General features: G+C 35.0%; 1 protein-coding gene across 1 annotated transcript in view; it reads right to left on the minus strand.

Annotated features, from left to right (window-relative positions):
- LOC122788123 (acid-sensing ion channel 2-like) overlaps positions 1–13,679 on the minus strand; it is a 1,562,929-nt gene that overhangs the window by 162,458 nt on the left and 1,386,792 nt on the right. The window contains exon 7 of the mRNA XM_044055062.1: positions 9,012–9,103. Coding sequence (XP_043910997.1) covers positions 9,012–9,103 — 92 coding nt within the window. The remainder of the gene's footprint in view (positions 1–9,011; positions 9,104–13,679) is intronic.

Here is a 13,679-nt window from a genome sequence, read left to right on the forward strand (position 1 = left end):
AACTCTCAACTGTTCCTTAACCCTAAAAATACAAATTTATTTTCTTTATACCTAGAAACCACTCTCTTGACTTAAATCAGTTCAAAATCCATTCAGCAGAAAACACTGTTATTGACGATTGGATGGGAGAGTCACCCCAGGGATCACGTCAGTCGCCCTGCTAGACAGGGTTCCAGGGAAGTAAATATTGTGGGAATAAATATCCAAGGAATTTTTACAGCTAGGCTTGTATAGGCCCTAGGGCCGATAGCTTAGTACCAACCTATGAATCTATGAAATTGTCCCCCAACACCAAAATGCTGGGAGTCATCAATGACATTCATCTTAAGTTCAATCTACATAACCATCATAACATTAAGAAAACCCACCAGAAACTAGCTATCCTCTATAGGAACAAACACGTCCTGAATACTTTGGGCAAAGCCACCCTTGCCAAAACCTTCCTCTTCCCCACACTACTATGCTGCCACAATTCTCACCAACTTACAGACCACTATCAGAACCAAAATAGAATGTTGCTACAACAAAGTCACTAAGTTTGCCACTAACTCTGAGACCAATACACATCACTGTAAAGCACTACTTATACTACAATGGCTAGAACTCCCTAACCACTTCCATTATGCCCAGCTCTCAACCTTAGACATCATTTATAAACCTTTATCATAACTAGCCCCGACTAAAACAGTTAATTCTTACACCCACAACAGAGCCCTAAGGTCGGAAGACAAGAAACTCCTAGTTATCTCCGACCCCTCAAAAGTACCAGGGCAAAGCTTATATTCTTACTCGGTAGTCAAAGTCTGAAACTTTCTTCTCCTATCCACAAGAACTATTACTAATCTGGCAGCATTCCAATCCTCCCCAAAGCAACATTTAAACAACACATGGCTATGTTCATGTTCAACTCTTAGCTAACTTAAACTTAACACTGTCCACCTCTGGCTAATCTTCTCTAGGCTAACTTATTTCTCTACATCTCTACTACAAATACCCATTTTGTTTTAGCAGACCTTTTCAGCTAATCTCCTTCCTACACTTTTCCCTCATCTCTCCACTATGCCTTCTCTCCTCTATTATGCTGTAATGGCTGCTAAACAACACATCCCTGTGCCAAACTATAAGGAAAAACTGTAAACTAACATGTATCACTCTATGAAGAAATGTATAATACTTATCCTCCATGCTAATGAAGAAAAGAAGGTACTTTGTGTGTTTAAACCTGGACAATCTAATGCAATAGCATGAACGTGAAGTTAAATGCTTGAATGCATGTTTCTCCATATGATGTTAAAACTGTAATACTATATATGTAAAATTTTATGTGGAGCTTATCTCCCTGGGCCGCCAATGAAAAATGTGTCCTTTCTGACCTAGACAGGCTTTCTTGGGAAACAAATATTAAATAAATAAATAAATAAACTGGTGTCAGACTCGTGTACTAAAGCTTTATTCCAACAAATTCATTATCATCTCCTTTGGAAACGACTTCTCTGGGGAACTACAATATTGACAATATACCCTAAGAGTTGACCCAGTAGACTTGGAACATATGTAGATAGTGACTTAACATTTTACCAGCATTTGTCCATTGTGTTAAGGAAGTCCTTCTGTATTACACAGCTTATAAACAAGGGGATCCTTCTAGAATCAGAGATATTGTTGCCCCCATCTACTCAGCTTGTATTAGGCTATTTATTGAGTGTAATGTCTCTTTTGGCATGTATCTGTCCAGGCATATGCAACAATTGGAATGCCTACAGTAATGCCATAACAAAAGGGTGCAAGGCCTAAAAGGTATGTCCTACATGAACTGCCTCAAAGTCCTATTGGTATATTCAGTCTGTTACATAGTGCTAAGAAGTGACTGTCTGGCAGACAAGACATCCTTTGACCAATAACTGATAAACATACTTCACATCCACGTCACATTGTATCATAAATACTCGATACTGGAAAATAAAGTTTTTCTTCAAAATTAACAGAATGGTTTAGAGGGACAGAATCTCTTGCAGAGGAAACTATTGCTATGTAAAAGACTTGCCTCAACCTCTTACTGCAAGAAATCTGGACAAAGCCGGACAAAATGGGGGGGATAAAGGCCTAAAAATAGGGACACATTTTAATTATTGCTGTTATAAATTTAGACAGTTCCTAGAATAACAGGATTTGTGTTACCATACATTTTCTGAAGGATATGACATCTGAATCTCAAATAATTGTCATTATTTATTGACTTTAATCCTTATATCATCGCAGTGATTTATCAGAAAAACACAGTTTTTTTATGAGGAACAGACCAACAATATCAGGCAAAAATATGCACATTCTGCGAAAATCTGTACAGGTAAGAGGTATGCCTGTACTACTAATAGACAATGGCAGTTCTTAGATAGTTTATCCCATGCATGGATCCCCTCAAATTATCCATAGTATGATTCCAGTTTTTCTTAGTAGGGGTAATATATAACTGACTGCAATTTAGATCACTTGAATTTAGAATTCTTGAAAAGAAATGGAATGGAAAGCAAGTTTTGTCAATGAGTCAAGGAAAAAAGTCAAAGCTATAGGCTCTTCAGAAAAGTTTAGCCCTTTTGCAAAGTATGAGATTATTGCAGAAGATTAAGGATGTGAACTGTTAGCCAGCTGTCTTTGGTAACTAAGGGTACAGGGTTTGATTTCTTCTACCTCCAGTTGTCTTCCGTGTCACATTGAGTAAGTCACTTAACCAGCAAGTACTTTTGCATCACTCCTAAATAGGTTCTTAAGTTCAGTGGTCATACCTGGTTAGTACACATATAAAACAAAAGACCTCTAAAATAAACATGATTTTTTTTTTTGCCTGTTTAAATATATTTCATACACCCACTGATACTCTACCTACATTGCTGCAGTTAAGCTGGAAACTGTAGTTCAGCACATACTTCAATCAGAACAGCTGAAGTCTTCAGGTTTAAGAACAAGAATATACAAATTAAAATCTTGGTTGCTACAGGCCAGTAATAAATGACCGAAGTCCATAAAAATCATAAATGGCATGTTGGTTACATTGCTGCTATAAGTGGGCTTCTGAAGTGGTGTACACTACAAATGACACATGATAGATGGAAGATGCATAATGGAACCAAATCGTCAATAATAACAGCCAGACAACTGACCTATGTGAAGAACAACATTATGAGCATCATAGCTACACAAAAGTGGTCACCCCTGCCACCCAAATGTAAGAGCAATTTAGTATTATCATAACCATAACCTAAGTGGTCCCCACTGCCACCCAAATGTAAGAGCAATTTAGTATAATCATAACCATAAACTTAACCGTAACCCATTTTATGACCGGTCCACACTTCAGATGGACTGATGACTACATTTAGAAAGACAGAGAAAGAAAGAGCTAACCAAGAAGAATAGCTAACCAGGTTGTGAAAGAGAAGCATTTCCCAGTGAAACTTCCCAATAATATTCTACTGCAAGAGATAGAAAGAGATGACTTCCGCATCTAATGAATACAATCATGTTAAGATGAAGATCAGTCAAATCAGTCGTTTTAAGGGAGAGGAAAGGCCTGGCAGCAATAACCAGCCAACTCATTTACACTTGAATGACAGACAGTTGAGGCTGGGATGAACTGAATGGGAACTGGCATACTGATGCCATTTCACTCCAGACTAAAAATAGTGCCACAGAACTTATCACAATCACAGGTGTGAACTCAGTGACTCCAAAGTGACACCACCTTAAGTGCCTGAAATAGGTCCTTTTCAAAGGTGAGATACTATCTAACTACAGAAATTACTGCTAAACATATATGTGTGCTGTTTTAGAAACACAAGAGACATTCATACTACAAATTATGTCATTGGGGATCAAAACTTGCATAAAAGAGAATACCGTCAGTGTAGCTGGATAACTGGTAACTTTCAAAGAATGAATATGGAATGTAAATGGGTTAGGGAATAATCTACAACTGATGTCCATTGTGTTTTCTTTCCCATGACTCAAGTGTAAAGTGGGAGGTGTGCTGCATAAGAGCGTGTAGACTTTTGTAGAAGTGAGACATGTATAGTGACTGGGACTGGCTGTAAGTACGAGCACGCAGTAAGTAAAATAATATCACAGCAAAGCTCTCAGGTCTATAAATGTATTAATGTTTAGTAACATATTTACATTTATAACCCAAAAATGAGCATGATTCAGCCGGTTCCAAAACTTGTCGGACTTTAATGTAGAATTTGAAATAAAAACTCACTTGATAATAAACACATAAGCACATAAACATTAAAAATCTTCGTAAATATGTTTTCATCACCAACTTGGTCAGATGAATGTACTAACCACACCAACAGTATTTAAATACCAATTTATTAAGATATAACCGAGTAAACACAATCAATCACAAATAAATACAAAAATCATGACTAACTGTAAGTCCAACTGTCCAACAAAAAAAAAAGGCATACTAATGGAAAAAAGCCAGGCGAATGGACCTTTTTCCATTAGTATAAGTCTGATTTACAACGTGCACACTGACCAATCAGCATGCACGTTTTGGAATATTAATGGGGTGGGGGTCGTTGTATAATTTCTAATAAGCCAGTGCAACAAATAGCACCTTAAACCATCAACTTCTACTTTGGTAAACCTAGTTAGGATTGTCATACTAAAGCTTAGTCCATTACTTAAGTCCTACAAAGATATTTGATTTAGTATCCTCTTGGATAAACATTCACAAGATGCAGCATTCATTCACTTTGATATAATTATGTTAATGTAACAACATCTAATGTCTGTTCTGTTTTCTACACCGAGTAACTGTCAGCCTGGAATGATGTTTATAAAATGTTAAAACAACAAAACTACCAGATTCTAAATGCCAAGATATTTATTAAATAAACAAGCTTTTGGGACAATTCCCTTCATCAGTATAAATACAAACTGAGTGTCACCTGACAGTTTTTAAATAGTAGATTCAAATTAATCACAAGACACAAACGTCCAACAAAAATTCATGACCAATTATCTCACTCTTAAAAATTAAAGATACACATAAAAATGCAATAAACAATGTAACATTAGATTAAACATATAAATAACTCCAATAAATAAAAAGTAAAATATTATATGCACATTTTATCTTAACATCATTTTTTATAAGATGTTGCCATAATGAAAATGTACATCAGCAATTTATGTTGATCCATAATGCTCATTTATCTCCCCATAAGTTAGCTGCAGTGAAAAAACTATCATCCCTACACTAATTTGTAATGACAGCCGAGTGACAAATTTACTGTCTATTTCTTTGCCCAGCAAATCTATCAAAATATTAAAACATTACATTAAATGGATTTAGTAAAATCTAATTAATAAAGTAGAGGTTTCCACGTGGTATTCTGTTTTATGTATACCTATGGAAAATATCTCAAGTGGAAAGTTGCTTTCTTCTATGTTTAGCATCCTCCTGGGATAAACTTTTTTTTAAAGAAGAAATTAGCAAGACATGATAATTACGTCAATTAATTGAAATTATTTATTAAATCTCTGATGGAATTATAGAAATTCACTGTCACAATTACTTCCCCTATGAAAAGATATCTGAAATTATAGGGCAACTTGCTGTTTTCAATGGTTACATCACTATAGAGGACAGAAGCATGAAATATTTTAATAAGCGCAATCGCTATTCATTTATTGTTAGCTTACTGTTGCATGACTAACTATTTCACAGAAAAGAATAAAAACATTTTCTTTTGGCTTTGGTGTCAATGTTGTGCATTTTCAGAATTATGAAATGATTTATCCTGGGATTCATACAGTATTATCATGATGCAGAAGCCTTATGTTGGAAGGATTCCATGTTGTATTGAGTCTTTATGATTCTTAGACTTGTCTGCAGTGATGGTTCTCCCCTCAGGGAGGATGGTCTTGTAGGTAAAACATCATGCCAATGTGGCAATCTGTGGGACTGGATTATCTAATGCTAGTTAACTATGTTCTTTTCTCTAGAAATGCTTACAGAGTGTGCTTTACTTTATCTGAAGGAGGAAAAGGTGATTGCTGTCTTTTGACAGAGGTTGCTTACTCACATCTATGCATCTATGAGTATTTTTGATGGTACAGGTAAATGCAAAGCCATGGGTGTCTGTGTGGCATTAAGATGCTGAGTGTGTGTGTGTGTGTGTGTGTGTGTGTGTGTGTGTGTGTGTGTGTGTGTGTGTGTGTCTGATTAATTGCAAGACAATAGCTAGGTAGAGAATGCAGAGGCTGGATATGTGTGTGCTTGTGTGTCTATCCAGGTGATCACAGTCAGTCTGCACCTAAGTGTCTGTGCATGACTAAGCATGGGTGTGGGTGTACAGGTGAGTACTTACATGTGTGTGAGCATGTTTTGCATGAGTGGATTTTTGTGTGGGTTTGGACATGCCAGTGATTGTGTATTTGACTATATGTATTTGTGGGCAGGATGCCTTTGCTAATGATACATGAGCTGCTAGGGTGAGTAGTAATATGATAAGGTCTAATAGCCCAGGGTTCAATTCAGGGGCATGGTAAAGAGCTGTTAATGTGGTTTTTCACCATGCAGACTTATTATGTCTCTGAATCAGAATTTGTCTTTGTTACATTAATTGAACAGCCCACTTAGGTCTGTCCCTTCAGCACGTTCTATTTATAACAGCTGCAGGTGTCGGGGGGACCACAGTGCGCAAGTACCACAGTTGGCATTATCCTGGTGTGGACGTGATTAAAAACACTGCTCCTAAACTCCTAACTGCGGAACCTCTGGTTTAAATTGAGTGAAGCACACAGCGGGGACACCATCTGACCCCCATGGATGCTGTTTTTTTTTTTGGAGGCAGTTGGAGAGAGCAGTTCTCACTTGGGGGTGGGGGGCTACAATCTGGTATAGATATCTCTCCCTTAGGTTCAGTAATCTTCATCATTTTGAACTAATTCTGAGCATATCTGGGATGTTGGGCACTTTGTACAATCCGAGAGAAATTCTTTCAATCCTGCCTTGACTGTTTTATATCAATATACAAAGTTTCAACTTAACCTGCAACTATGTTCTCTGCAAAAGAATTGGTTTGCTTCAAAAGCAGATATTAGTATTTTTTGGTAAACTGGGCAAACACAAATGTAGGATACAGCTTAATGTTATACCTTCATTTTTTGTATAGGTAGTCAGAACCACTCAATATTCATATTAATTATGCTTGAACTTATGGAATCTGCAAAATACATGTTTTTTTCCTTGTTATTGCAAATGCAAAAAGTTTAATAAAGAATGAGGCTTAAGGATGCTTTTAATTTGCCAGTTTCTCTACAGTGAATGTCAGCAGAATGCACTGAACTGATACTCTTACTTTTTCGAAATGTTACCAAACTGAGATCAAATGTCAACTGTTACTATGTTGTTAGCTTAACAAAAGTTTTTTTTTGTGCTGGAAACTGCTTTTGTTAATCGTAGGAAACAATTTATTTTTGTTTAAAAACATTGTTTACTAGTATGGGTGGGTATTTAATTAAATTTTTGGTGGTGGGTATGCACATGCTTGAGATTAATGTGACAATATGTAAGGTCACCATTCCACTAAGATAAGATTGTTATGATTGGAAAAGTATCCCCTTCCCAGCATATAAATATATATATATTAAGCAAGCTGTAAAGGAGATGCAACCATCTCATGGTAGCTGTAAAGGTGTTCTACCCCTCCCCCCGAAAAAAAATGCTGTGCTTCACATGAAGTACTAAAAGTAGTCACCTCTCTAGAAGACTACATTTACAGTTTTAAGTTTTATCACTTTAAAATTTCACTTAGGCAAAACAATCTACAACCACAGTCCAAAAAAGGTCTTGATTGCTTAGTAACTATTTAGAAATATTCAGTGCTATACTTAGTCTGTTGACTATGCTCTGAAATCAAGAAAAAGACAGCCTTGCTATCCACCTCCCTGACATCAAAGAGGTGCATTTTAAGTCTGAAACAAAAATGTAAGAGGGTTGTCTGGGAGAAGAGAACCCCAAGCATGTATAAGGCTCAGACTGGAAAGAAATTAATTGATAGCCTTTTTCAGTTACATAAGTTTTGTCTAAGTAATCAAAGCTGCATATGACTGCGGTACAGCACAAAGATGTCAAATATATAATGCACATTTTAGAAAATTAGAAATACCACTTACCAAGAATTTGCCAGGTCTAAATCACGTTATCAAATCGCTATTCAGCTGATTGCCATTCGTTAAACACCTACTTAGCAAAGCCACTCTTCATCAAATGGCAAATTTTCATAGGGCAAACAAGCAATTGGCCAACTGAGCGACCACAAAAAAAAAAAAAATGTAAAACCTGCCGGGGGGGGGGCTACGCCCCCCCCTACTCCCCTAACTAAATATACCAACTCCAAGATCGCACTACAGTGGGGAAAAGGTCAAATTCCAGATGGTGGCCAACCGCTGGTTTTCCCTAGTTGGAATTTGACATTCAATGAAGAGCTGATTCGCTAAATAGGTGTTCTATGAATTGCTATTCTCTGAATAGCCATTCGATGAAATAATATAGACTCAAATTTGCCTACCTCACATTTGTAAAAGAGTTAACATTGGGAAGCATAAATTATGTAAACCATGATATGTCCAAGTGTTTATGTGTGTGTGTGTTTCTGTCAGAGGTATATGTGTTTCAGTGTACATGTGCATGTGTGTCTATATGTGTGCATCCGTGTGTGTGTGTGTGTGTGTTCTTTGGGGTTTCTGTACCTGTGGTATCCACTAGATGTGTTAATTTTGAGATGATCTAAATTTTTAACAATTTGGTCAGTTCCCTTCACTAGTTTGTCCTCAAAATGTTGTTTAAAACTAGGTGTATATCTAATCTGCTATATCATCAAAATAAAAAAAAGTAGTTTTAAACTCTTGTACACCTCACAATGAATGTGACTATATGACATTGGAATACTTACTACAACTTGTTTTATCCTTGTTCATTGACTTTGTATTCAGTTACTCACCGAGTAAGCCTGCCACCTCATAAGCTTTCTTCTGCTCAATTGTTTCATAATTTAGAGCTTCAAAAAATATGTCCAAAATAAGAATGTTATCTCTGTAAAAGAAAACAAAATAGAGTGTTAATGCATATGATTAATAAGCCTTTATGATTTAAGTCATGTCAAAATAAATGTGTGTTTGATCACATGCTCTAAACTGATTAGTATAAATATGCTATTGATATAATTTGTTATGTATACTTCGCTTTTATTCAGCTTCTTTTGTTGTCAGCTAGAAATGTGAGGAAACCATTGTGGTGAAATGAGGGTAGTAGCACTCTATGGCAATCCTTCCATCATGCCGGTGTGTGCAGACAACATAATGTTAAGGCAACTTCAGAACTGGCTGGGATGGGGATGAAACAAGGACATTTTCAAATGGGTGCTGCCTTCAGAGAAGGAGAACGTGCTGAAGGAACATAACTGACCCAACAGAAGTTAGGTGTAGTGCATGAAAAGCAGAGAGCAGGATGTGCTATTAAATTTGTAGTTAATAAACCACCACAAATACAAAATGAAAAAAATTTTAGGAGGATATCCAAAAGTAACTTTTGATGAGATATTTGGTTTAAGCCTGTGGGAGAACACTGGCTCTTTTATGACTCCCAAAATCTAAAAAGAATCCATGTGGTCATTTCTTCAACAAGTGTGCTATGAAAACATGAACAAAAGGGTGAAATGACAAAATAAAACTCAACAGAATTCAGTTAATCTCAGCATCAGCATGATCAGAATATGGATAAAGTTTCCGATGTTTTGAAGATCATGCAACAGCATCAAGATAAACTCTTATCAACAGATATGTTTTTGGTGGTTGTTGCTTTTTATTTTTGTGAGCAGTAATAATCTATTTTTCTACTTTTTAGAGTACAAGATTACATCTGTTTATATATTTGATCAAACCTTGGTCTTTACCGAGAGTTTGCATTATGTGGTACTATACATTTACACAGAGGTCTCCTGTTTCAAGAAAATTAACTAGTAGAATCCACCAGAAGGTTATTGCTAATGGAATAAAAACAGCAGTATGGGGACTGTGCACACAGAAACTAAACAAATCAGGATTCTCTGAATTGTATTGCTGAACCTTGTGAAGAATCGAACCATAATGGAATATAACCTATTGCAAGTAGCTACAGTCTTAGAATAGGTTATATTTTTGTTGAGGAGGTGCAGGCAGGATATCTTCTGCTGCTGAGCTGGGTTAAATCCCAGGGTTTTAAGACGGTCAGTTTTTACTCACTGAAAATATTTATTGATTAGCATACTTTTGAGTCTTTTTTAAATACAATATGATCGCACAAAATATATTGTTAAAAATATACTTGATGTCAACCAGCTCATTTTTTTTCTCTCACTTATTTTTTCAATAACTTCCTTGTTTTAAAACACATTTAACATAACTACATTCATTTAATCAAGGATTCTTATCTGTCCCACAGCAACTCTATAGTTTATTGGAGTTCTATAACACTGTGCTCTAATCTGAAATGGTTAATTATTTAAAATTAAAATGGTAAATTATCTAAAATGAAGCTTTTTGAAACCATTGTGTATTTGGAAATGTTTAAAAAGTGCATTACTACAGTTACTGTAGTTAATAGAGTATAAATGTTCACGAACAGTCTTTTCCACGTTTTTCATGATTGTGCCTATATAAAATGCTGAACATTGGGCTAAAAAAAACAGATCCATTGATTGAAAGTCATATCTGCAATTGGTCTGGTAAGCTTTTTCCCAAATGTCTAAAGTACACATTGGGTTCATATAAAATGTGCTGACTAAATTCACACATACTCCTTTCTTTTTCTGTACATGCAATGAGAACAAACTGTTGTACTGTACAACTTTTTAATGCTGGCTTTTTTTACGGGTGAAAACAGGTTTATCACTGACTATCTTACATAAACTGGTGTTTCCCTCTATTATTTTCCAGTTAAAACTAATAACAAGATTGATGCTTTTACTGTATACAGACATATCAAGAAAGTTGACTGACTCATATAAATTCTCCTTAGCATTAGTCATAGTAAGACCATGTTTTCAAATAGGTGGAAATTCTTTGTTGTTCATACTATTTTTATGGCTGAATTTGCCAAATCACTGTGCTTATAACCTCTTTCTACAAACAGCATAATAATAAAATCAAACTCTTTAAGAAACACTGAATCTTCTGAACACATCCTAGAAACATGTACAATCCTGATTGCAAATGGAACAATCTTTCTTCTTAGTGAGCCACAAAATTGCAAAATTAATTGACAATACATTTACTAAATTACAGGAACCAGCAGGGTATTGATGTATTCTTCTGTGCACCAGAGAACAATTCATTAATTGCATAGCAGGGGACAACTGGGAACTATCCTGTTTTTACAGTGTAGAGTAGAACATAATGTAAACTGACTTTTGTAGATGCAGTCAGTAGGCCCTTATCACCTACTGGCCTCTTTCCTGCTCTACAATGCATAATAGATCATATAGTAATCTATAGGAATTCAGTGAGTGTGCAGCAGTAGTTTACTGGGCATTAACATATTTCACAGAGGATATTACAATGTATACCAACCTCTCTCTATCTATACATATATATATATATATATATATATATACACACACACATATATATATATATATATATATATATATATATATACATATATATATACATATATATATATATATCTATATACATATACATACACACACACACACACACACACACACACACACACACACACACACACACACACTTTCATTCACTGAAAACACATTTTACTGAATTTCAATTCACCCACACCAAATCGCTGAAGGCTCAGATCACTGAAAACTCATTTCAACAAATCACATTTCACTGAATGCAGAGTAATGTAAGGCAAGTAAAATGTATATGCCCTTTTCCCCACTGTAGTGTGATCCTGGAGTTAGCATATATAGTTAGAGGGGTGGGGGGCACCTACTCTGCTTTTATATTTATGAATTGCATTTCACTGAAAGCTGACAATAAACTAGGTGGGGGGCTTCACCACACAAACCTCCACCCCCCAACTATATATATATATATATATATATATATATATATATATATATATATACATATATATCTATATCTATATATATATATATATATCTACTAACTCCAGGATTGCACTATATATATATATATATATATATATATATATATATATATATATATATATATATATATATATATATATATATATATATAAGCACTGCAGAATCCTGAAAGCCCAAAATCCTGAAACCAAAATATCGAAAGTTCGAAATACTGAAAACTCAAAATACTGAAAATTGAAACACTTACTATATTCCAGCACAAGTACATACAGAAACAAACAAAACATAAACCATATTACTCTTCTCCAAGTATAAGCAGGGGGCAACCCCCCTGCTACTTAAATATATCAACTCCTAGGCTGCACTTAGTGTAATGAAGTGCAATCTTCGTGGGTGCAGGGGGGCTTGCCCCATGCATATAGCTGAAGTGTAATATGTTTCTGTATGTACTTGTGCTGGAATATAGTAAGTTTTGGTCTCAGGATTTTGGGCTTTCAGGATTCTGTAGCGCTACCATATATATATATATATATATATATATATATATATATATATATTTATATATATATATATATATATATATATATATATATATATATATATATATATATATATATATATATATATATATATATATATATATATATATATGGTTTCACTTTAGAATATGGAAGTACCATAAACTCGAAATTCAAACTGATGAGACTATAAATGTGCACACACACACACATATATATATATATATATATATATATATATATATATATATATATATATATATATATATATAGTTTCACTTCATAAACAAGAATGGCTGAAATATTGAATTTCAGAAATTCGTGTCCATGAAGTCGAAACCCCCATAAGTGTGAATAGGACTATGTCAAATTCGTGCTTATGTATGTACGTTATGTTGCGGAAGTGTTTGGCTGGGATGGTGTCTGCAGTTTAAGGTGAGTGAGTGTTTTTTGTAACTTGTACGAGTGGGTTAGGGTAGGGAGATGAAGATATGATTGTCTGTGTTGGCTGTATGTGATTATTTTTTTCTTTACTGTTCATGTGATCTCGGAGTTAGTATATATAAGTATGGGGTGTGGGGGGTGCGGAGGGGCTTGCCTCTTGCATTTGTGTATTGTAGGTGCGTGTCTGTGTGGTGTTTTGTTGCATTTAATTGTTTTGTGGTGTGGGTGTTCTGGCTTGTGTGCTGTGTGCTGTATTGTGTATGTTCGATGTTTTGGTTTCAAATTTGGGAAGTGTCGGTGTTGTGATGGTTTCAGCTTTATACTGTCGAAATGCTGAAATTCGATATTTCAGTAATATGAAGTGAGACTATATATATATATATATATATATATATATATATATATATATATATATATAGATAGATAGATATGTGTGTGTGTATGTATATAGATGAATTCACTTTATAATCTCGAAGACCTGAAATCTCGAATTTCAGTATCTCGACAGTATAAAGCCAAAAATTCAAAATACTGAAACCTCAAAAGTGCAAAATTCAACATCTCAACTTTTAAATACACCCTCCACCACTCA

The sequence above is a fragment of the Protopterus annectens genome, chromosome 13.part0 (assembly GCF_019279795.1).
Source record: "Protopterus annectens isolate FY-2018-M chromosome 13.part0, PAN1.0, whole genome shotgun sequence".
NCBI classification, from domain to species: Eukaryota; Metazoa; Chordata; order Ceratodontiformes; family Protopteridae; genus Protopterus; species Protopterus annectens.